General features: G+C 42.8%; 1 protein-coding gene across 4 annotated transcripts; it reads left to right on the top strand.

Annotated features, from left to right (window-relative positions):
• Positions 1-3,424: 3,424 nt before the first annotated feature.
• On the top strand, positions 3,425-21,024 carry ECH1 (enoyl-CoA hydratase 1). Of its 4 annotated transcripts, none has more exons than XM_029571331.1 (11): positions 3,425-3,619; positions 4,244-4,287; positions 10,320-10,497; positions 14,237-14,325; positions 15,393-15,517; positions 15,944-15,992; positions 16,247-16,311; positions 16,922-16,992; positions 17,437-17,508; positions 18,266-18,416; positions 20,624-21,024. In XM_029571331.1, exons 2-11 carry the CDS (start codon positions 4,248-4,250, stop codon positions 20,726-20,728), a joined length of 945 nt encoding a protein of 314 aa, XP_029427191.1. In that variant the 5' UTR covers positions 3,425-3,619; positions 4,244-4,247; the 3' UTR covers positions 20,729-21,024. The 4 variants fall into 4 exon arrangements, with proteins under 4 accessions (XP_029427191.1, XP_029427192.1, XP_029427190.1 ...); XM_029571330.1 differs by lacking the exon at positions 3,425-3,619 and adding an exon at positions 3,829-3,857; XM_029571332.1 differs by lacking the exon at positions 4,244-4,287 and having other exon boundaries at positions 3,426-3,619.
• The last annotated feature ends 1,338 nt before the right edge of the window (positions 21,025-22,362 follow it).

The raw sequence follows: 22,362 nt of genomic DNA, 5'->3' as shown, positions 1-22,362 counted from the left end.
TCTTTTGTGTTTGTCACTCAAAGAGACACAGTTTTAAGAATATATCTTTGTAATCAACAATGCAATTTCCATGGACAAAGAGTATGGATATACCCTGATGTGACAAAGAATACCCAAGAAAAAAGAAAGAAGTTTCTTTCTATGAGGAATGAAGTCATATCAAGGGGGGCAAAATTTATTCTTAGTTTCCCCTGTAAATGTATTGTTATTTACCAACAGTCTAAATATATCTTCTTTGACCTGTTACAATTAAAATTGTACCTAGACTCACACTCCTGAGAAAACACCCCACGGGTAGCGCATAGAAAGTTAATGCACGAGTCACACTCTTAACGGTTTTTGTGTATATGATTATTACCTTTAAAAACTGCTCTTATCAATCTTGGTTTCCTATTATTTTTCAGATATGAGATGGTTAATGTTTATGTCTATATGATTATAAGGAATTTATTTAATTAGATTATTTCTAATATCTGTTATTTTTGGAACAATAATGTTTCTGTAAGACCTTTGTTAAAATGCAATAAAAATAAAATTATAAAAAGAAAGGTGGAAAGAAGGCAAAACAAGTACTGGCATGGTTAAAAGGGGAGGTGAAAGAAGCTATTTTAGCCAAAAGATCTTCATTCAAAAATTGGAAGAAGGATCCAACAGAAGAAAATAGGATAATGCATAAACATGGGCAAGTTAAATGTACAGATTAAGAGAGAATTTGAAAAGAAGTTGGCCGTAGATGCAAAACTCACAGTAAAAACTTTTAAATATATCTGAAGCAGAAAGCCTGTGAGGGAGTCAGTTGAACCGTTAGATGATCGAGGGGTTAAAGGGGCACTTAGAGAAGATAAAGTCATCGTGGAAAGATTAAATGATTTTTTTGCTTCTGTGTTTACTGAAGAGGATGTTGGGGAGGTACCCATTGGTTATGATTCAGATGGCCTGAACCAAATCACTGTGAACCTAGAAGATGTGGTAGACCTGATTGACAAACTGAAGAGTAGTAAATCACCTGGACTGGCTGGTAAACACCCCAGAGTTCTATAGGAACTAAAAAATGAAATTTCAGACCTATTAGTAAAAATTTGAAACCTATCATTAAAATCATCCATTGTACCTGAAGACTGGAGGATAACTAATGTAACCCCACTATTGAAAAAGGGCTCCAGGGGTGATCCGGGAAACTTCAGACCGGTTAGCCTGACTTCAGTGCCAGGAACAATAGTGGAAAGTGTTCTAAACATCAAAATCACAGAATATAGAGAAAGACATGGTTTAATGGAACAAAGTCAGCATGGCTTTACCCAAGGCAAGTCTTGCCTCACAAACCTGCTTCACTTTTTTGAAGGAGTTTTATTTATTTATTTATTTTTATATACCGGTGTTCGATTTTACATATCATATCGGTTTACATTCAAACAAAAATGCAGGAAATCTGGCGTTTCCTTTGTCTAATACATTGAACATTTATAATATGGAAATTGTTAACAAGGGATATAAAAAGAACATGGAGATGGTTAACACTACGGATTGCTCGAAGGGGTGCACAAAGTGGTTAATAAACATGTGGATAAAGGTGAACCGGTAGATGTAGTGTACTTGGATTTTCAGAAGGCGTTTGACAAAGTTCCTCATGAGAGGCTTCTAGAAAAATTAAAAAGTCATGGGGTAGGTGGTGATGTCCTTTCGTGGATTACAAACTGGCTAAAAGACAGGGAACAGAGAGTAGGATTAAATGGACAATTTTCTCAGTGGAAGGGAGTGGGCAGTGGAGTGCCTCAGGGATCTGTATTTGGACCCTTACTTTTCAATATATTTATAAATGATCTGGAAAGAAATAAGATGAGTGAGGTAATCAAATTTGCAGATCATCCAAAATTGTTCAGAGTGGTTAAATCACAAGCAGATTGTGATAAATTGCAGGAAGACCTTGTGAGACTGGAAAACTGGCATCAAAATGGCAGATAAATTTAATGTGGATAAGTGTAAGGTGATGCATATAGGGAAAAATAACCCATGCCATAGTTACATAATGTTAGGTTCCATATTAGGTGCTACTACCCAAGAAAGAGATCTAGGCGTCATAGTGGATAACACATTTAAATCATCGGTTCAGTGTACTGCGGCAGTCAAAAAAGTAAACAGAATGTTGGGAATTATTAGAAAGGGAATGGTGAATAAAGCGGAAAATGTCATAATGCCTCTGTATCGCTCCATGGTGAAGACCGCACCTTGAATACTGTGTACAATTCTGGTCGCCGCATCCCAAAAAATATATAATTGCAATGAAGAAGGTACAGAGAAGGGCTACCAAAATGATAAGGGGAATGGAACAGCTCCCCTGTGAGGAAAGACTGCTGAGGGGGGATATGATAGAGGTGTTTAAAATCATGAAAGGTCTAGAACGGGTAGATGTGAATCGGTTATTTACGCTTTTGGATAATAGAAAGACTAGGAGGCACTCCATGAAGTTAGCATGTGGCACGTTTAAAACTAATCGGAGAAAGTTATTTTTCACTCCACACACAATTAAACTCTGGAATTTATTGCCAGAGGATGTGGTTAGTGCAGTTAGCATAGCTGTGTTTAAAAAAGGATTGGAGAAGTTCTTGGAGAAGTCTATTACCTATTATTAATTAAGTTGACTTGGAAATTAGCCACTGCTATTACTAGCAACGGTAACATGGAATAGACTTACTTTTTGGGTACTTGCCAGGTTCTTATGGCTTGGATTGGCCACTGTTGGAAACAGGATGCTGGGCTTGATAGACCCTTGGTCTGACCCAGTATGGCATGTTCTTATGCTGTGGCTCCTTGTGACCTTGGGCAAGTCACTTTACCCTCCATTGCCTCAGGTACTTATTTATATTTATTTTAGATTTATATTCTGCTTTTTGCACTTTTTCAGCACTTCAAAGTGGATTACATTCAGGTACTGTAGGTATACCTACAGTACCTGAATGTAGAGGTGGATGCATTAAGAGAGTAGGCGTATGATCATGAGTGCCTCAATAACGTGCCCTACTGGTGCATGGGGCCTGAATATTTGATAAGATTTTATACAATCTTCAGAATTTTACAGAAAACTCCAAGTGCCATTTCATCATGCTGTGTTCAGCTGGTATTTCGCTGTGGGCAGAGATTCTACTAGGGCACATTCTTAGCTGCTCTGGCTTCGCCATTCCCTTAGTTCCACCCCCCTCTCTAGTGTTAAGGTGGCATAAAACGACAACCGTAGGAAATGTGTTCTGTTACCTCTGCTGACCTTATATTGCTTCCTGATAGTTTCTAAAAAAACAAAAAACAAAACTGACAATACATTGAAAAACAGTCCTACTTTTTCACATTAAAATGTAAATATAGCGTTAGCTGTGAAGTTTGAATTTCTGTGAACGTAGGACCTAACAAAACCTCATCCGGTTCTGAAAGGTTGAGAAGCACTGAACCAGCAGTACAGAGCCCAAGAAGCGGTCCCAGTGCGTTTCATAACGGATACCTGTGGAGGCAAAGTGCACTCTGTTTACTATCGATACTAAACTGCCACTGAGCAATGGAGGCGTGGCACGGAGTGCTGCAAGAGAAAGAAAAGACGAGGCCTGTACATAAGCAGAGGAAAGCTTAACAGGTGAGGCATGCAGTGGTTTCCACCCAGGATACCTTATGGGGCCAGTGACGCACTACTTAACCAGGATTCAGTGTGCTACCTGTACAAAATAGGTGCTCCTTATTGTTTCTGGCGATTGGTACAGAGCAAACTTTTTAAATAATTTCCCCGACTGGCAGCGTCAGAAAAACTTTAACGTTCCCGCGCATAGTATGAACAGTGGCGTTTTAAGGTGGCAACGTATGATGATATACTGCAAGTAAGCTTAAGCCGAAATTGAAATACAGTACAAACAGTATTAGTGGTTTAATACAACCTGGAAAGTACTTATATCTTCGTGAGAACTCGGGTGCAACCAGGTTTAAATCTCCCGGCAGCCTCGGGGGCCCGTCCGCCATCTTAGGCGTGGTAGCCCGTGGCCGTGCCGGCAAGTTCCTCTTAACAAGCGGGAACCGTTAGCCTGAGAAAGCGTTGGGTCTGCACCGAGATATTCCGCCTGCTCGCCACGGCGGTGTTGGACGGGGGAACGCGACAGTCTCATCACTTTCCCGGCGACCCCCGCAGATCCACCTAAGATGGCGGGCAGCAGGGGGCGGGACCACGGCGGCCTCTCGGTCATTAATGCTCTGAGACCTGTTGTTGTAGGTTGATGGTGGCCATGGCCCTGCTACGTGGAGTTCTGCGAGCACGTGAGTCAAGAGGGAACTTGGGGTGGGGGGGACGGTGGGTACGTGCCGCACTTACTGCTTCAGTTATCTCATCCCGCTCCCCGGGCGGGCACATTCCCTTCTTCCCCAATCTGCCCCATACCTCTGGCTAGTCTCAGTGCCACCTCCCGAGGACGGCTCTGATTGGTTAAAGCAGTTCACGTGACCATGCAGTAACTTTTGGCCTCTGAAGTGAAAGGAGTTAAAGGTTTAACGGAAAAAAATACGCGTGATATAATGTGATATCCAGTTTATTGGACTAACAATGCATTTCTTGATTAACTTTAGAGAGCTAGTACTCTGGAATCAAAGGAAAAGAAGCTGCTGTCTCTGAGGCAGCGAGAAACCTCAGATATTCCTGTGGGAGTTTCAGTAAGCAAGACGTGCAAAATACTTTTTAAAATTCTCACACTTAAGGGGTACCAGAACAGGCTTCTTAAATTTAGATCTAGCTCTAAAATATTCATTGTGGAGATCCTGAAATCCAGACCTGTTTGTGACTCTCGAGGACAGGTGTTGGCCACCCCAGTCATACTTCATTTGTCACAATTAATCCAATATAATCACTGTCCGGAGCAGGCATTAATTCTGGGAACACTGAGGAGAGGAGCACCTTGCTGGTGGCTGAAAGGAATCAGTACGTTTTTACTTGGGACATTGTCTTTTTTAAAAGTATTGGGGCAAAGTTAACTATTTGGGAATATTATTTAGTGTGTTTGTGCCTTTAAAAGTCAGAAAGGCTGTGAATAAACAAGTTAGACTGTTTGTATTTTTAGTCGGTCAATAAGGTAGCAGTAGGTAGTGTGTTTATTTTTAAAAGTCTGCAGAACTGAGTGTTCTCCAGACTTTTAAAGAACTGAGTGTTTGTATTTAATACTAACTGAGTGCTTGTATTGGGGGGGGAAAAAAAAAAAAAAAAAAAAAAAAAAACCAACCCAAAAAGTAACCAGAAGCTAGAAATAAACTAGGAGCAGTGTATACCTAAGTAAAAAAAAGTTGAATAGTTCAGCTCAGTTACTCACCTTGGAAAGGTGTTGAGGTAGTGTGATTGGGTTTGAATAGGGACCAACATTTGTTAATCAAGGGAGCAGTGAGTCACTCAGGCTAACTGAAGTTAGACTGTTTGTATTTCCCACCCAGCTCATCCCTTAATTTATAGGCAGGTGCCACTTTCACAAAAAAAAAAAAAATCAACAAAAACTTTATTGAGAATTCGATCGGACCCCGGTAGGCCACTACCAGACACATAGTGAATTCACTAATACCTTTAAAGGACGTTAGACACATTCCTACTCCCATAGCAACCTAAAACTTAACTAGGAACTGATCAAAATTGAGATGAAGGCAGCAGCAAGAGGGGGGCTTCCCAGTCTTTTGCATCGAGTGTCACATGTATGATTTTTTACCCACCAGTGAGAAGTTGTACATGTGCATGCGATGCAAAGAGCTCCTGGCTCTCAGAGAACGAGTCCGATCTCTGGAGGCAAGAGTGGCAGACTTGGAGGAGCTGAGGCAGACAGAGAGGTGTATAGATGAGACCTTCAGGGACATAATAGTCAAGTCCCAACTTCAGACTGGCAGCCCTGGTGCTGCCTTGGAGGAAGAAGGTCTCATGATGGGAGAGCACCAACCAGGTGCAGCAGGAAAGGATCCTGTAGCAAGGACCTGCTCTCCAGGTGATGCATTGTCCTTTCGCACTGAGGATATCTCCCCAAGGCCTACTGCCCAGGAGGGAATGGTTAAGTCGGCCGTCATAGTTGGTGATTCGATTATTAGGAATGTAGATAGCTGGGTGGCTGGTGGGCGTGAGGATCGCCTGGTAACATGCCTACCTGGTGCGAAGGTGGCGGACCTCACGCGTCACCTAGATAGGATTTTAGACAGTGCTGGGGAGGAGCCGGCTGTCGTGGTACATGTGGGCACCAACGACATAGGAAAATGTGGGAGGGAGGTTCTGGAAGCCAAATTTAGGCTCTTAGGTAGAAAGCTTAAATCCAGAACCTCCAGGTAGCATTCTCTGAAATGCTCCCTGTTCCATGCGCAGGTCATCAGAGGCAGACAGAGCTCCGGAGTCTCAATGCGTGGATGAGACGATGGTGCAAGGAAGAGGGATTCCGTTTTGTTAGGAACTGGGGAACCTTTTGAGGAAGGGGGGAGTCTCTTCCGAAGGGATGGGCTCCACCTTAACCAGGGTGGAACCAGACTGCTGGCGCTAACTTGTAAAAAGGAGAGAGAGCAGCTTTTAAACTAGAACAAAGGGGAAAGCCGACAGTCGCTCAGCAGCGCATGGTTTGGAGAGAGGTATCTTTAAAGGATACTAATGATGCATTAGAATTGGGGCATCCCGACAGTGAGGTTCCAATAATTAGAAAAGCAGTCCAAGTGCTTGTAATTAAAAACTCACCTGAGCTAAAAAATTCAAACTTATCCCTATCAATTAAAAAGCAGAATGAAAATACAAACAAAAAACAAACTTTAAATGTTTGTATGCTAATGCCAGAAGTCTAAGAAGTAAGATGGGAGAATTAGAATGTATAGCAGTGAATGATGACATAGACTTAATTGGCATCTCAGAGACATGGTGGAAAGAGGATAACCAATGGGACAGTGCTATACCGGGGTACAAATTATATTGCAATGACAGAGATGAGCACCCGGGAGGAGGTGTGGCGCTTTATGTCCGGGATGGCATAGAGTCCAACAGGATAAACATCCTGCATGAGACTAAATACAAAATTGAATCTTTATGGGTAGAAATCCCTTGTGTGTCAGGGAAGACTATAGTGATAGGGGTATACTACCGTCCACCTGGTCAAGATGGTGAGACGGACAGTGAAATGCTAAGAAAAATTAGGGAAGCTACCAAATTGGTAGTGCAGTAATAATGGGAGGCTTCAATTACCCCAATATTGACTTGGTAAATGTATCATCGGGTCACGCTAGAGAGATAACGTTCCTGGATGGAATAAATGATAGCTTTATGGAGCAATTGCTTCAGGAACCGACGAGAGAGGGAGCAATTTTAGATCTAATTCTCAGTGGAGCACAGGACTTGGTGAGAGAGGTAACGGTGGTGGGGCCGCTTGGCAATAGTGATCATAATATGATCAAATTTGATTTAATGACTGGAAGAGGAGCAGTGTGCAAAATCCACAGCTCTCGTGCTAAACTTTCAAAAGGGAAACTTTGATAAAATGAGAAAAATTGTTAGAAAAAAACTGAAAGGAGCAGCTACAAAAGTAAAAAATGTCCATGAGGCGTGGTCATTGTTAAAAAATACCATTCTAGAAGCACAGTCCAGATGTATTCCACACATTAAGAAAGGTGGAAAGAAGGCAAAACGATTACCGGCATGGTTAAAAGGGGAGGTGAAAGAAGCTATTTTAGCCAAAAGATCTTCATTCAAAAATTGGAAGAAGGATCCAACAGAAGAAAATAGGATAATGCATAAACATTGGCAAGTTAAATGTAAAACATTGATAAGACAGGCTAAGAGAGAATTTGAAAAGAAGTTGGCTGTAGAGGCAAAAACTCACAGTAAAAACTTTTTTAAATATATCCGAAGCAAAAAGCCTGTGAGGGAGTCAGTTGGACCATTAGATGATCGAGGGGTTAAAGGGGCACTTAGAGAAGATAAGGCCATCGCGGAAAGATTAAATGATTTCTTTGCTTCTGTGTTTACTGAAGAGGATGTTGGGGAGGTACCCGTAATGGAGAAGGTTTTCATGGGTAATGATTCAGATGGACTGAATCAAATCACGGTGAACCTAGAAGATGTGGTAGGCCTGATTGATAAACTGAAGAGTAGTAAATCACCCGGACCGGATGGTATACACCCCAGAGTTCTGAAGGAACTAAAAAATGAAATTTCAGACCTATTAGTAAAAATTTGTAACTTATCATTAAAATCATCCATTGTAACTGAAGACTGGAGCATAGCAAATGTAACCCCAATATTTAAAAAGGGCTCCAGGGGCGATCCGGGAAACTACAGACCGGTTAGCCTGACTTCAGTGCCAGGAAAAATAGTGGAAAGTGTTTTAAACATCAAAATCACAGAGCATATAGAAAGACATGGTTTAATGGAACAAAGTCAGCATGGCTTTACCCAGGGCAAGTCTTGCCTCACAAATCTGCTTCACTTTTTTGAAGGAGTTAATAAACACGTGGATAAAGGTGAACTGGTAGATGTAGTGTACTTGGATTTTCAGAAGGCATTTGACAAAGTTCCTCATGAGAGGCTTCTAGGAAAAGTAAAAAGTCATGGGATAGGTGGTGATGTCCTTTCATGGATTGCAAACTGGCTAAAAGACAGGAAACAGAGTAGGGGTGCACAAAGGGGTTAATAAACATGTGGATAAAGGTGAACTGGTAGATATAGTATACTTGGATTTTCAGAAGGCGTTTGACAAAGTTCCTCATGAGAGGCTTCTAGGAAAAGTAAAAAGTCATGGGATAGGTGGTGATGTCCTTTCATGGATTGCAAACTGGCTAAAAGACAGGAAACAGAGTAGGGGTGCACAAAGGGGTTAATAAACATGTGGATAAAGGTGAACTGGTAGATATAGTATACTTGGATTTTCAGAAGGCGTTTGACAAAGTTCCTCATGAGAGGCTTCTAGGAAAAGTAAAAAGTCATGGGATAGGTGGTGATGTCCTTTCATGGATTGCAAACTGGCTAAAAAGACAGGAAACAGAGAGTAGGATTAAATGGACAATTTTCTCAGTGGAAGGGAGAGGACAGTGGAGTGCCTCAGGGATCTGTATTGGGACCGTTACTTTTCAATATATTTATAAATGATCTGGAAAGAAATAAGATGAGTGAGGTAATCAAATTTGCAGATGACACAAAATTGTTCAGAGTAATTAAATCACAAGCAGATTGTGATAAATTGCAGGAAGACCTTGTGAGACTGGAAAATTGGGCATCCAAATGGCAGATGAAATTTAATGTGGATAAGTGCAAGGTGATGCATATAGGGAAAAATAACCCATGCTATAGTTACACAATGTTGGGTTCTATATTAGGTGCTACAACCCAAGAATCCTTACTAAAGAGTTTATAATATGGTTAGGAATCTTTGCCTCCCTTTTTTAATTTTATTTTTCCCAGGAATTTGTCATTATTTATTATAACGAGAACAAAAATTACATTTACCCAGAAAAATGGCATTATTTTTTCCCACTGATTTCTCCTATTTTTGTTCTTGTAATAAACACTGATACATTTCTGGGGAAAATTAAAATAAAATATGAAAAGGAAGGTCTGTAAATACAGCAGATACTTACCTCAGAAATAAAGCATGAAACTAAAATAATCCCCTCCCATCCATCAGACTGGACTAGATGGTAGATAAGATTCAAAACGTTATCTAATGGCCTCAGTGGTAAATAGTCAAATAACATTTTCTGCTTTTCTTACATTTCTTCAAAATGGACTTTTTACTTTTGTAACATCGACAGATTCCATTTTACATTTACAAATCCCTCCACCAACCCATGTCTTCCATATTTTCTTCCCACCGGCATGGCATAACTGAATCCAATAGGAACAACGCACACTTTTGAAATGCCGGTTGGATTAATGAGATCTGTGCTGTAAGCAGGAAGCCTCAGATTAAGTTATTACAGAGCCTTGCAAATAAGTGTGGGAAAACTGGGTGCTGCAGGGAGCTAATAACTCCTGGGTAAAGAGAAATCTTGCAGTTGGGCACGCTCTGGCTGACACCTGGGATGTGTCCTGGGCAGATTGGATGAGCCAGATGGTCTTTTTCTGCACTATTTACCAGGTTACAGTGTAAGAGTGAGTAGTACTGGACCAAGCATAGCCCATGCTCTTCACTGCTCATCAAGACCCCAAACTGATCTGGAGGCAGTGAAAATCTCTCACCGATTAATAATTCTGTTTCATGTGCCTGTATCCACTCAAAGTGAAGTTTGGAAATATTGCACAGGCTTTTGATTTACCTAGAAAGCTGTCCAATAATTAGCAAAGGATCTATGTTCCAATGCAGATCGAAGCATCCCCAGCCTGCTTTGTCTTCAGTTCCGCACAATGGCATCCCATCCCGAGAATGCAGAGTCCTCATACAGCTACAGCACACTGAAGGTGTCCCAAACAGCTGACAAAATGCTGCACGTGGAGTTGAACCGGCCAGAGAAAATGAACGCCATGAATAAAGCATTCTGGAGGTAATGGGAAGACAGGTCCTGGTCCAACTGTCCCCATTTTCCTTTCCCTTATATAAGTTTGAATAAAGCCATGTGGCTGTGTTGAACTGAAAGTCAACAGAGAATTTGTAGGTGAGACCGTTCTAGTGGCCTTTCAAATACATTTACTGAAAGCGGCCTATTTCAGATATTAGGCAACAAAGTATAATATAAAATATTTTTGTCCAAAGTAACATTTTTACTTTTCTACTGTTCCTGTAGTATACTTAACCCTTTCTCCCATTGCTTGTAGCAATGGGAGAAACTGCAAATTGTATATGAATCAGGAATTTTATACGCAAATCCAAAAGTTTGGGTCTGATGATTTGTTTCACGTTTAATACTTGGGTCTGTGTTCCCAGGTTCAAGAATAGAATGTAATAAAAAATGAATTTGGATTTTTAAGTCCACCTTTCCAAATGATGCTGCAAGTGGTTTACAGAAGTATAAGAATTCCAGTACAGTAAGTCCCTGCTCCATAGAGTTTACAGTCTGAGTATGTACCTGAGGCAACAGGAGATAAAATGATTCGTCCAAGGTCACAAGGAGCGGCAGTGGGGGAAGTGGGATTTGATCCCTGCTTTCCCTGGTTCTTGGCCCACTCCCCTGACTACTTGGCCACTCCTGTTAATCATGAAAAAAAAACATTAGGAATATTACCCAGGTATTGGTTTAGGTCTGGAAGCCAGTATGCCCATCTACCTGCAAGAGTAGAGCCCGTACCCCCAGCTCCCAGGTTAGAGGTGGCAAGGTTGACCGGCTCGGAGCAGTGTTAGGATTCTGGCCTAGGGGGGAGGTGGCAAGCTGTTTAGCATAGGTGGCAGGATGGCTTGGCTACATTCCCCTGCTGATGGTGAAGAGGAGAAGGCGTGACTTCTGCAGGCGGTTAAGCTAACCGCTGGGTGATTTCTATAGCACTCCTAGTCATGCCATACATAAGAGGCAGTCCCTTCACTGTGGAACTTGCGATCCAGTCAAGACACCCAGCAGAGGGACATTAGAGGTTTCAGGAAATTGACTTTTTACAATTAGCATGAATAAAATAAGGTTGTGATGGAGAAGGCCAAGGTCCAAACAACTAGTGCCGACTCAGTCTCCGTGGTCCCTCTGATATTTCCTAAACATTTGGTGTGGATAAGACACAGCACACAGGTTATTAGGGGGACACCTCCCCACCCCAAAGCCTTCTTCCGGTCTCAAAAGTGATCATTTAAAATTTTATATTTGTGATGTAGTTTTCTAATTTTATACAATAAATATTTGTTCCCTTTGTAATATAAAACCATCCATTTTTTGGGGTGTTTTCAGTAGAACCTGAATAAAAAATAATTTAATGAATTGGTACTCTTGTATCTGAAACAAACCCAAATACATTTTACATGTTAATGGAACATATTTGCAGTCTTTGCAAAGGATGTTGTAGTACACGAGGTATCGAGACCACCTTTACTTCTGAGGATTCAAAAACGTTTGTGCTGCGACATCCAGTAAAAGGTACGTCAGCGTATAAAGACCCTGCTTGTCTCCAGGACCCAATACGACTGTGAGAATTTCCATTACGGTACTGAAGCACCGTTTCAATGGCCTATAGAAGTTTAAAGCATTGTCAGCCAGTCCGCCCATTTTCCCTGCTTCCTGCAGGGCAAGTTCTAGGTGTGAAAAGTGAAATGGCCCGATTCCCCCCCTCCACCTCCCCGTGACAAATACAGTTTTACTTATGCCACCACCTGCAGGCCCTGGTGCTTCCTTCCTGCCTCAGCCTGACCACCTGGTTCATACAGTGTACGGCACAGGAGAGAGAAGGCCTAGTAGCAGGAAGCAGCGTTTAGAAGCGCCATTCTCCCACAGCAACATTTCAGCCCCCTGGGCTGCCTGGGAAAGAGCGGCACTTCGCAGCAAACCCTCCTTCAGCCCCACCTATCCTATGGAAATAAGACAGTGGCTCTTCTTTAGCCCAGTGGCTGCCTAGAGAGATCTGTGGCTTTATTTATTTATTTAAGAGTTTTTATATACCGAGGCACGTTTGGAACATCACCTCAGTTTACAATAGAACATAATGCAGCAACGGGCTTTACAAGAAACACGTGAGAGAACTAACAAAAAGCAACAGGCTTTACACTAAGACATTCATAAATTAACAGGAACTGTATAATAAAATTCATAAATTAACCGGAACTGCATAATGGAAATAAGTACAGAACAAAAATGAGTTAATGGAGATGCTTTAATGGAAAGGGTAATAGGGTGAACTAACAGGGGAGGGTACTAGTAGAGAACTAATATTGAGGGGGGGGGATTACAATTTAAGTGCCAGAAAGTCCGAAATCTTAACTTCCCTTCCCCACTGCTAAGGATCTGCTTGCCCATTGCTTTCTTGAATTCTGTACCATTTTTCCTCCTATGGCCTTCATTGGAAGGCTGTCCCATACCTTTGTGAAGCAATAGTTCCATGTATTACTCCAACTTCACATCATGATCCCACATTGTGGTTTGTTTTTTCATCCCAAAACTGCCGCCTTTCTACATTTGGAGATATCTGAAGATTTCTGTCATAACCCTCCTGACCCACTTCTCTTCCTGGCTGTGCATATTTATTTATTTTTGCACCGAAGTACACACTCCAGCCTGGAAAAGTCCATAAGTTTAGACATTAGGGCCCCAGGGAACCGTGCTGGTCTGGGAGATGGGCTGTATGGTAATCACCTACCGCCTTCGGTCTGCCCCCGGAAAGGAGCCCTATCAAATTTGTCTCCCGCCAGGAAAGCGAAAATGGGACCAGCGCTAGATTGACACCACAGATATCACTGTTAGGGGTGGGCAGGAAAAATTGTTTTTGTTTCTTTGTATTTCATTTGTTTTGGAATTGTTTTCTCTCTTTATTTTGTTTGTTTTAGAACATGCTAAATCATTTTAGCACACTTTAAAAATGAAAAAAAAAAAAGGTCTTTGGAGGGTTTTTTTTCTGACATTTCAAATCGGAAACAACAGAAAACAAAGCAACACATTGTGTTCTTGCTTCCCTGTCCTTTTCAAATGACTGCACAGTATGTGGAGGTCTGTAGACTTCTGGGATTAGCTGGCAACAGAAATCCTGTGTAGCTTCAATTAACCCAGAAGGTGCTTTTGCACTGTCCTCTGTATCAAACGGCGAAAAGAAATGACTGGATGGAGATGAGAAGAAGTAAGCAAAGGAAGTCTGTTCAGTGAAGCCCCAGTAGTGGTGTGAGAGCCTGTGCTCTGCTCAAAGGGTCCAGGTGAAGGGGCAGACTCGGCTTTTGGGGATCCCAGGCATTGCTGGATGCAGTGCTAGAAATAACCAGAAGAGGGGGGCACTGCAGCAGCAGAGTAAGCTCATGCATTGCTCCTAATAATCTGCAGGAATCCAATGCTCGCCTGTGACCTAAAGACAAAATGGCCCTCCCATAGAAAAATTCGGGCTATGGACCCCAATCCAGAATCCCTTGGAGAGGGCACATAGTCTCTGCCTTGCTCTGCACGGGTGAGATGGAATGTGACCCTGTTTCTGGGGAGATTTTACAGAGATTTAGTTGGCCAGGACACTTTATTCCACTAAACTGCAGGTCACTTGTGCCTTGCCGATGACAGGCAAATGGCCAGGATGTGGAGACCGCGCACCGTCCCCTTGAGTCAGGGCTTTCCTCCAGCTGCTGTGCTCCTGTCCTGGATCAACGGCCTCTCTTTCTTCTTTTGTCTTCCCCAGGGAGATGGTGGAGTGTTTTAATAAGATTGCAGAGGACTCTGAGTGCAATGTCGTGGTGGTGTCTGGAGCTGGCAGAGTCTTTACAGCAGGTAAAAAGAAACAAAGGACTCTAGACAGCAATTCCATTGGGAGTTTTCTCCCATTTGGACGTTGGTGGTGGTGGTGGTGGAGGTGGTATAACTATAAACGTTATCTGTTCATGAAAAGTGGAAACCAAAAACTGTATAAAATTGCAGTTTCAAAGGATATAAACAAAATAAACTTTGTATTAAAAAGGGGATCATACGAGTACCAGCTACAGCATGCCGAAGCAGTGCTGGCTTCTTTTTTTTTTTTTTAACATCTACCCCACTATGTCTTTTTATTAAAGTCCAGTCAAAAAAATCTCAAGACCATATCTTTTAAAACCATTACTAAATATGAAAGCAAAAAAGGGCCAGCCGACAACAGCCATTATTTCAACTCCTGCTTTGGCCTCAGGGGTGGAAATGCGCTCCTGTTGGCATTTCAAGGCTTCAACTTCATGGTTGACCAAAAAGAAAAATCCACAGAAGCAAAAAGCAAACATTTTTTTTTCTAAAAAATATGCAAAATGGTCAGTTTATGCTTAACAGTATAACCTGATGCATCTCGATTGGGGCTACCTCCTCTGCAGATGCCAGGGCTTCATTTATCCCTTTTTTTGCTTCTCTCTCATTTGTTATACTACATATTCTTCAGACCTGTCCTTCACATTGTGAATTTCCTGTTACTCCCTAGGCGTGGATACACTTTGCTCTTTAGGACATGATTAATAAACGCACCCTTTCCTTTGTGACATGTGAAATGCCCTTGTACTGTTGCTTTTTCTGTCTATTGTATGATAATCCAGATGTAGCCTCTAGGGCCCCGCACCCTCGGTCGGCTGCCACTCCAGGGCTTCTCAGACCTGCCCTTGAGACCACACAGCTAGTCGGATGTTCAGGATATCCACCATGCATATGCATGAGATGAATTTGCATATGTATCTCTTGCCTATTTGTTGCAGGTATCCTGAAAACCCGACTGGCGGTGGGGATGCCCCAGGTCAGGATTGGGAGGTCTTGTCCTAAGGTGTAGAGCGGTACCTGTTGTCAGAGTTTTGAGCACAGTACAGATGTGTGAATTCTCCTGACAGGGATTGATCTGATGGACATGGCCGGTGATGTGCTACAGGCTGAAGGAGATGATGTAGCCAGGAAGGCCTGGAATTTGCGCAAAAAAATTACCGAGTACCAAGAAACCTTCACAGTGATTGAGAAGGTGAGGTGCCTGCGTAACCATCATCGCATTCCATATAAAGGTCCATTCGTGGTCAAGTCCTTCCCCATCCTGACGAGATGAGAGCGTGTGTGCAAATTCACCAAAATGTTAGATTTACTTCACTGTGCAGGGTTTGCGCCATGAGTTGAAGATGGCCTTTTGTCTGAGAGCCTGTACAATATGGAGGGGGGGGGCCCTTAATACCCTGCCATCTGACCCCCATTAAGGACATGATGATGTAATGACCAGGACCAAAGAGAGAAGTTTAAATCTCCTGCTATTTAAAAAAAAAAAAAAAGAAAAAGCATGTAATTTCACCGCCTTTGAGAAAATGTGTGTGGGGGGAGTTAGTTGACCATTTCCTTTTTTTTTTTTAAACTTGTTTTAATCATCTCTAACTTTATTTTGTGATGGGTTTTCTCGCAGTGCTCCAAGCCGGTCATTGCTGCTGTCCATGGGGCCTGCATCGGAGCAGGTGAGAGGAGACTTGAAGCAGTCATTACATGGGAGGGAGCAGGGAGGATGTAGGTGAACTGCCCAGCACACAGCTAAATATCCTTGTCCTCGGTAGCTAGCAGAGCAGCGTCTTGTAAGTTTACTCGATTTTCCACAGCACTGTCCTTTGGCATAGGCGGCGCATGCCAAGCAGAAGGAGAGACCTGGCAGCGCACACAGTGAGCAGTGCTGAAGATGTGTCATGATGCGGTTAAAAGTTCTGTTATATTCCAGGGGTGGATATGATCTCTGCTTGCGACATCCGCTACTGCACCCAGGATGCCTGGTTCCAAGTGAAGGTACAGTCGCAGGCAGACACATTCGCCCGCATTCGCTTGCACGCTGACTAGCAAATGCACCAGCTTTGTCTCCTCCTCACGCTCGCACTTAAAAGATATACGTTCTCATTCATCAGCACTAATTTAAGCCTTTCACATCCTTCTGCTGGTGAAAAATTGTTCCCCACTGTTCAACTCCCACCCTCCCACAAAATCCCCTGCACCTGATCCCCTTAAACTACCTTCTCCTGAGCTCTTTTCATCTGTCCCACTTGACCGTTGTCCCTGGACCAGGGGGCACTCCATGAAGTTAGCAAGTAGCTCATTTTAAAACAAACTGAAGAAAATTTATTTTTCACTCTGCGCATAGTTAAGCTCTGGAATTCATTACCAGAGGATGTGGTTACAGCAGTTAGTGTAATTGGGTTTAAAAAAAGTTTGGATAAGTTCCTAGAGGAAAAATCCATAAACTGCAATAAGTAGCTTGTGATTTATCTAATGTTTAGGATTGGCCACTGTTGGAAGCAGGATCATGGGCATGATGGACCCTTGGTCTGACCCAGTATGGCATATCTTATGTTCTTATGTCTCTGGAGATGTGTTTTCCATTATTTTTCTTTAATTCCCTCAGGAGGTTGATATTGGACTGGCAGCTGATGTTGGCACTCTTCAGCGCTTACCCAGAATCATCGGAAGCCAAAGGTACCGTAATTTGTACATTTGGTATTGTTTCAAATGCTGCTCTCTCCTTGCTGGCATGACTGGGGAGCTCTGGAGGGATAGTGTAACTTTTTTCCAAGGCAGGCCTTTCCATAAGATGTGCATAATAGTGGTTGTGTTGAGATAATGTGCTCAATGGTGGTTACTTTTTTATTCTGCATATTTTTGTGCGTTTGGTATAAATGGTATTGGGGTGTGGCTGTGAATGGCTTGAAAGAGAGAGAAGGAGAAGTGGGGTGGTTGTGTAGGTGATATTTCTAGTACTGCAAATGACCAGAAGAGGGTTGGCACAGGTGATATTGGAGAACAGTCTGGTGGGGGGTGCTATTCAAGTGATGATGTGGGTCTGTGAATGGCTTGGGTTGTCCTAGTCATGGCGCAGTTGAGATTCTAATATGTGTCTTTGTTCCGACTTATCCCCTTCAGTTTAGTGAATGAGCTGGCTTTCACCTCCAGGAAAATGATGTCTGATGAAGCTAGAAGCTGTGGCCTTGTTAGGTATGGAAGAGTATTTACAGTATTCCAGTGCATGTACGTTGGAGGCCAGAATACATGGCATAGAGTGTACCTGTAAATATTCATGTGTCTCACACTTGGATATGTGTTTCTGCATGTCCCTGTGTATATGACTATGTATGCACTCTTGTGGCTATGGTTGAGCATGTTTATGTGCTTGAGGTTATAGTTGTATATGGCTGGCAATATATATATATGTGCACTGTACCTGTGCTTGCATGTGTGGGAACCCGTTAAAAAATTTTATATTTCAAAAGTCTGTTAAAAAATTGTGCACTTATTCTGAGCTGAAGAATGTTTTCATACAAGCTTAGGGTCCAGGTATATTCAGTACAAGCTTAGGGTCCAGGTATATTCAGTACCTTCAGCGGTCACATTGCTGTTTGTAACTTTTCATCTTGTCAAATGGTGAAATCCCTGAAATATTCTTTTCTTTGTTTTTCTTTATTAAATGTAAGTCAGAAATGTGAATTTTGTATATTGTTCAATGTAAAATTATTCATTGATCTGCCATCAGAGCAGAAATATTGTGAGGTTTTGTGTATTTGTATGTCTTTCTCCCCATCTTCACCTGTCTTCCCCTCTCCCCTTCTCGCTCTACCTATCTGTCTTTTGTCTCTTTCGCCCCCGTCTTTCTCTCCTCTCTTTGTATGTCTGTGTCTTTGATTTTCAGGGGCCTGGCTTTGGCATGTGTTTATCCCTTGCATATAATTTGATCTGTTCTTTCATTCTTGCTCAGTCGTGTGTTTCCAGATAAGGAGTCCATGCTTCAGGGTGCCATGGAATTGGCATCTGAAATTGCTGGCAAGAGCCCGGTGGCTGTTCAGGGGACAAAAATAAACTTGGTGTATTCCCGAGATCACTCTGTGCAAGAAGGTCTAAGATACATGGTGGGTAGTTGAATCCTTTTGGAGAAAACCAGAAAGTTGATTTTGAGTCTTGCATTCCGCTCTAACTCATTGACCTGGGACAGGAAACCTATCCCATTGTGCTTGAGTTCACCCAGCTGTGACTGCTCTCAATGGTGGCATTGTTCCTGGAAACTTTTCCACCAGCCAGTTTGTCCTCAGATAGGTTTGCATTGTCTTTTTACTTTTGCTTTTATAAATTGGGATCCTGTTTGACAGGCACAACCAGGGGTCAAGATGCACTTGACATCCCCAGCTGATCCTGGATCTAAACGGGAAACTTTACTGGTTCCTCCCAGTTTCCCCACAGGACCCCACAGGACCCCTCTGCTGTAATATCAGAGGTGTAAATCAGGGTCTCGGCCTTTTATTTATATGACACTGCAAGAGGAGTGAATCACATTGAGTTTAGGCAATTATCACAGGTTAACTCCAGAAGCTAATGATATTTGGTTTATAGTCAAAGCATTTGTGCACTCTTTGTTTTTCGTGTTATGCACACAAAAGCCAGGTTTTGTAATTTTAGCACCGCCCCCCTCACCCCTGCCAACTGTATAAATTTTGTCTACACAAAGAGGCATCAGTGGAGATGTTTCAGGTGTGGGGCTAAACTTTGGCCAGCGAGTGCGCACATTAAGTGCTCTCCGGCTGAAGTTACGTGCACAAGTAAGGTGGGGGCCAAATAACCGTCCTGCCTAGACATGGATAAAGCTACACGCTTACCGTTATCTGAGAATATTCAGTGCCAGGCTTGTGCATGTAAGTCCTGCTGAAAACTGACGTTTCTGAAACAAAGACAGAAAACTGATTGAGTCAATCCTTTTTATAGGGCAATTTTCAAAGCTGGTAAAAAGAGTTTTGCCCAAGTATATCAGGCCTCCAAAAACTGCCCACCCTCAGTGCAGCAGAGTATGTGCATTGTTTGATAACACCCATGCTTTTAAGCACACTCAATAGGAGGTCTAAAGTTTCTGGGTAATTTTGAATATCACCAAAATTATTACAAACTAGGTTACGTGTGTTAGCACTGTGTAAACAGGCTTGCCTATGTTAACCACTTAAAATAGCGTTTAACGAGTGGGTAATTACCCACTGGCCAGTTTACAGAAGTAAAAAACAGGTTATAAATGCAAATAAATATTTATCCATGGAACCGGCTTTAAAGTGTCTTCTTAAGTGGAGTAACTTGACAACTACAATCTAGTTTACCCCAATCTAGTGACTGTACTGAATAAAATGCACACTCAGAATTAGAATTTGGGATGAAAAAAAACGAGGTGAAGTGCTCAAAACTTAATTATTGCAATTGGTATTAGAAAAACTGAACTACAAGCTGTAGTGTTAATTAACATCTCAGTTAAGAAGTTCATGAGATTTGCAGTACAGGACTATTACAACTATGAGCACCCCCTACCCTTGGGTTTTTGCTCAAGGTGCTGGTATATCGGATTCCCAGTTTAAAGGAAATGGCAATATAGTGAACGGTGCAGTATGCTGACAATTTGACTTAATTTAGTTTATTTGATTAATTGTATTTTCTATTCTGAGGAACCAAGATGATGTACAATAAAAAGATAAAAATCAATAAACATAAGAGTGTAAACGAGAGCAGCTCGTAGAAGATTAAAGAACATGTTTGCAGATAATTGCATGAGCAGCGCAGCTAAACGTCCATTCTCCCAGCTGCTCTTCCTGCGTGCAGTTGAAAAGCTGCTGATTTCAAATCCAGACCCCCCTCCCTCCTCAGTACAATGCTGTGTAAAGTTTGAAAAAGCAAAAAAAGCTGCCTTGTTTCCTATGCCAGCTATCATAAAGCTGTCATCAGCATGGAGGTTACTCCTGCTGTGGCCTGGTCTGCCAGCCTTGGCAACCACAAACTTTAACCGTGGAAAAGGCAAAATGGGTGAAATGGTAGAGACCTTGTCCCTACTCCCTAAACACCTTCCTGAAATCTCCTAGCTCCTTGTAGCCTGCACAGATACAGAATACAGCTCCGTATTCTGCAGCACTGAGGCTCTTTCTTATAACTAAGAGGGATGTCTTATCTTACTATATCTGTACTGTACCCGGGGAAGGGCTGGTATTTATATACTATCTGGAAGGGGAGAGGAAATATCTGTGTGCAGGGCTAAGATTGTTTTAATATTCAGGATATGATGATGACTGTATAATGGATGTGCTCCCTCCAGGCGACCTGGAACATGAGCATGCTGCAGACAGAAGACATCTTAAAATCCGCACAGGCAGCGATGGAGAAAAAGAGCACCAAGGACGTGCAGTATTCCAAGCTCTAGCCCCCCAGGCACAGAAGCTTTTGGCCTAGAAACGATACTGTCTTCCATTTAGCGGTTTAATGTCACTTTTATCCTCGACTCCAGCCACCCAAGAAGTTCAGGGCCAGTGGTGGAAGGGTCGCAGCCAATGATGCAGGTCTGGCGATTTAATTTTTTTTAAAGCATTAGAAGAGGTTAAGATGTAATACCTGTCCTGGATTGCCTTATCCTCGACCGCTTCACAAGTGATCTGTTATTTTCCTAACCTGATTTGTGACTGCTCAATAAAAGCCCTTTGATATACTAGAATATAAAAATTGTCAGTGTATTTTGGGGGCATCACCATTTGTGGGAGAAGAACAGGAGGTGGGTGTCTGCAGTCTTCCCTCGCATTTGTTCTGAGGCTTGTGAGAGCGTGCACTGCTGTTGTGCATATAACTTTTGCACGTGAGCAGGAGGATGGGAGGGGAAAAGTCTACCCCCGTCTTGTGCTGTTTGAAACATCCTTCCCTTTACTGCTGAGCTATTTCTACTGTAGTGCCACCACCTAGGTCCCGAGTTCCATCTTTTTCTTACCTTCCTTCTCTCCTCTTCTCACTCCTCCCTCACTTTATTCACATCTTTCATTTGTCACCTGCTTCCTTTTTCCCTATCCTACTCTTCTCCTTCCTCTGTCTGCCTCCCATGCCTCATTTCCCATTCTTAACACTTTGCTTCTACCAAGCCTTAATTATTTCTCTGTTCTCCAGCATCTGCTACAGCCACGCCCCTTTTCTTCATCTCTCCCCTAGCATCATCTCCACCCATCCCCCCCCTCCCCCACCACTAATTGCCCTCTCCCTTTCCAGCATGTTCTCCAGCCTGTCTCTTGTGTCCCCCAGTTTCCCAGGAATCCACTCTTCAGCGGCTGAGTACAGAAAGCCGGTCCTGCAGTAACCCTTTCTTCTGTGCCAACACTGCAAGCAACATCAACATCAAACCTGGGCCAGCACTTCCTTTGTTTTGCACGTGCATTTTGAAGTTGCTCACAGACAAGACAGTGGCTGGCTGCTGCGGGACAGGATCTCCATGCCCCTCTGGCCAGGTCCTGCACAGCAAGGTGTAGCTACTGGAAGCACATTGCGCGGCCGTACACACGCATGAACATTGGTTGTAAGAACCTCACCCATTTCTTCACGCGCCTCCTAGCATGTGTTTCCAAGGTGTGGGCAGTAGGTCGCTCCTGAGAGCATTTATTTTTTCCCCTGAGCGAATTATGGCAGCAATCTGTTACCAAGTTGAGTCTCATAAAAGCAGCTAAGCAAATAACATTCTGATTTAAAGAGGAAGGGATCGAAGACGAGCAAGAGAGTCCTCACAGACACACAGACCTTGCTTCAGGTGAGGGCGGGCCTCTTGCCAGGTGCCTGCTGAATTTGGCTTCAGCCGTGGGCCTCCTTGGTAAACTGACAAGTGATGTTCTCCCTGAACTGCCATGAAAAACGCATGTGTTCTAGAATTACTTTTTGTCTTTACCATGTACGCGCATTTGGGCTGTTATCACAAGATAAATGAAATTGAGGCGTTTCCTGCACTACTTTGGTCAGAGTAAACAGAACGCTCCCCATTCCATCCCATCCCACCCCGCCTCCTTTAGTCTCCAGTCCAACCAAAAC

Source organism: Rhinatrema bivittatum, chromosome 11, assembly GCF_901001135.1.
Source record: "Rhinatrema bivittatum chromosome 11, aRhiBiv1.1, whole genome shotgun sequence".
Classification (NCBI taxonomy): Eukaryota; Metazoa; Chordata; class Amphibia; order Gymnophiona; family Rhinatrematidae; genus Rhinatrema; species Rhinatrema bivittatum.
The sequence above is the reverse complement of the archived record's forward strand: the minus strand, read 5'-3'. Positions and strand labels throughout refer to the sequence as shown.